This window comes from Argentina silus, assembly GCF_951799395.1.
Source record: "Argentina silus genome assembly, chromosome: X".
Taxonomy (NCBI): Eukaryota; Metazoa; Chordata; class Actinopteri; order Argentiniformes; family Argentinidae; genus Argentina; species Argentina silus.
Genome location: NC_139653.1, coordinates 8,047,616 through 8,050,115, shown reverse-complemented (window position 1 = coordinate 8,050,115; position 2,500 = coordinate 8,047,616). Strand labels below are relative to the sequence as shown.

At 46.6% G+C, this 2,500-nt stretch overlaps 1 protein-coding gene across 1 annotated transcript in view; it reads left to right on the top strand.

Annotated features, from left to right (window-relative positions):
• plekhh2 (pleckstrin homology domain containing, family H (with MyTH4 domain) member 2) overlaps positions 1–2,500 on the top strand; it is a 24,799-nt gene that overhangs the window by 15,921 nt on the left and 6,378 nt on the right. Inside the window, exons 18-22 of the mRNA XM_083694455.1 lie at positions 32–211; positions 701–798; positions 904–1,081; positions 1,347–1,502; positions 1,602–1,699. Coding sequence (XP_083550581.1) covers positions 32–211; positions 701–798; positions 904–1,081; positions 1,347–1,502; positions 1,602–1,699 — 710 coding nt within the window. The remainder of the gene's footprint in view (positions 1–31; positions 212–700; positions 799–903; positions 1,082–1,346; positions 1,503–1,601; positions 1,700–2,500) is intronic.

Here is a 2,500-nt window from a genome sequence, read left to right as displayed (position 1 = left end):
CTCTCTCTCTCTCCCTCTCCCTTTCCTACAGACATGCCAGCTCTTCATTAACGTGGCCATCGATGCTCCAGCCATCGACTACCACGTGTCTCTGGCCCAGAGTGCTTTGCAGGTGTGCCTGACCCACCCCGAGCTTCAGAACGAGTTCTTCTGCCAGCTTATCAAACAGACCCGCAAGAGACAGCCACAAGGGCAGCCAGGGCCCCTGCAGGTACACACAGACACCAGAAGAGGGCAGTATGAGCACATGTAAAATCCTATATCAAGTTCAGTACATCCATGTGCATTTGGTCATCTCATCACTCTCTGGCCATGCTGCTAAACAAAACACTATCCATAACCCCTCATCCTCACTCCTAACCCTAACCCTAACCCCTCACCCTAACCTCATCCTCACTCCTAACCCTAACCACTTACTCTAACCTCAATCTCAGTCCTAACCCCTCACCCTAACCTCAACATCACCCCTCACCCTAACCCCTCACCCTAACCTCATCCTCACTCCTAACCCTAACCCTAACCCCTCACCCTAACCTTAACATCACTCCTAACCCTAACCCTAACCCCTCACCATAATCCCTCAACCTCACTCCTCTCTTTCTATGAGATAGGACATTTTCACTTTGCAGCATGACGATAGACAGTAGTGTGGACCATGTGCAGGAGCAGTAGCAGTAATTGTTTGTACGGTGTTCTATAGGGCTGGCAGTTCCTGGCTTTGTGTGTTGGCCTGTTTCTGCCCCAGCACCCCTTCCTTTGGCTGCTGCAGGTTCATCTTAAGAGACATGGAGACTCCAGGTGAGCCCACTTACACACACACACAAATTATCAGTGCATCCTAGTCTCTTATTTGGTAATTTAACCCTGTATTTGACTGCACTTCTGACTGTGCTTCTCTCTCAGGACAGAGGTAGGGAAGTATGCCATCTACTGTCAGCGGTCGGTAGAGCGTACGCAACGGCAGGGCGAGCGTCAGGCCCGGCCGTCACGGATGGAGATCCTGTCCATCCTCCTTCGGAACCCATACCACCACTCACTGCCATTCAGTGTGCCTGTCCACTTCCTTAACAATACATACCAGGTACACCACAATCACATAACCATTGTCTACACACACACACACACACACACACACACACACACACAAACATGCATCCATGCACTAATATGCAAGTATGCACATTGAAAATGATACTTTGATAATGATAATGATACTATGGTGTGGATGGGTTGTTTGGGATGTTTTCTTATTTGTTGCAGTAACAATAGATTAACAGTAAAGTGTGTATTGTGCATGTGGTACTGTAGAAACAGAGTGACAGGGTGTTTTTCCAACCCCCACCCAGGTAGTGGGCTTTGATGCCACCACAACAGTGGATGAGTTCCAGTGCAGACTGAACCAGGACACAGGCATGAGGAAAACCGGCCAATCAGGATTCAGCCTCTATACGGACGACCCTACTGGGCGAGAGCTGGAGCACTGCCTTCAGGGGGCCATCAAGGTTAGACTGACTGACTGAAATGGGGTTCATCGTAGCCGTTCAAATGGGCCAGTATCAGTGGACTCAAACACTGTTTTCCCTTTTCTCTCTCTGACGCAGATCTGTGACATCATCTCCAAATGGGAGCAGGCTTCCAAGGAGCAGCACACGGGCAAGTCTGAGAACACCAGGACGGTCCGGCTCACCTACAAGAACAGGTACGCTCGTCTACAAGAACCGCCGATTGAAAGAGACTGTCTGTCCTCCGTCCTGTTCACTGAACAGAACAGTTTACACATGCCTACAAGGACAAATAAAGCAAAAGTTAAGACCAGTATCGATTGCAGGATCTATACAGTCTAACCCAACTGTAAACAGGAGTGGACACATTGAAGTCTGATGTCACCAGATTCATTTCAATAGTAGTAGCTTGTGTCATTAATCCACCAATGAAATGAATACTTCCTCATCGCCATTTTGGTCTGTCCACCCAGAGATGTGCTATATTTGCTCTTGTCTAGAACAACGCGAGAAGAATGCATGAGCCAAAGGCGGCCATTGGACAGCCCCATGCAGGCCTCTGCCGATCGAGCATGCGCACTGGGTTACCAATACAAGAAACACACGGGAACGCGCCTCAGCCCGCAACAGGGCAATATACAGCACAACATTCAGCTGATATAACAATAACCACTATTATAAGTCCCCTACATCGTAATTATTTATTGTATGTATTTTGTTCTGACGTTTAATTATGTATGCCCTATTAGGATCAATGACTGTAAAAGAAGGATACCCGTAGTGTATTTTTTTATTTTTTTATTTTTATTTATGAGAAGCTCCTAATCTGCCTAGGTGTTCAAAATATACTAAGCAATTAGTTTTAATATGGCCACGATATTTCATGTTATTTCATCAGCAACCAATTTATTTTCAATCCCATCTAGCCCACTAAATCACATTTTATTCTCGGCGTAGCCTAATCATAAAAGTATAGTGAGGTAATGTGAGATAATGTG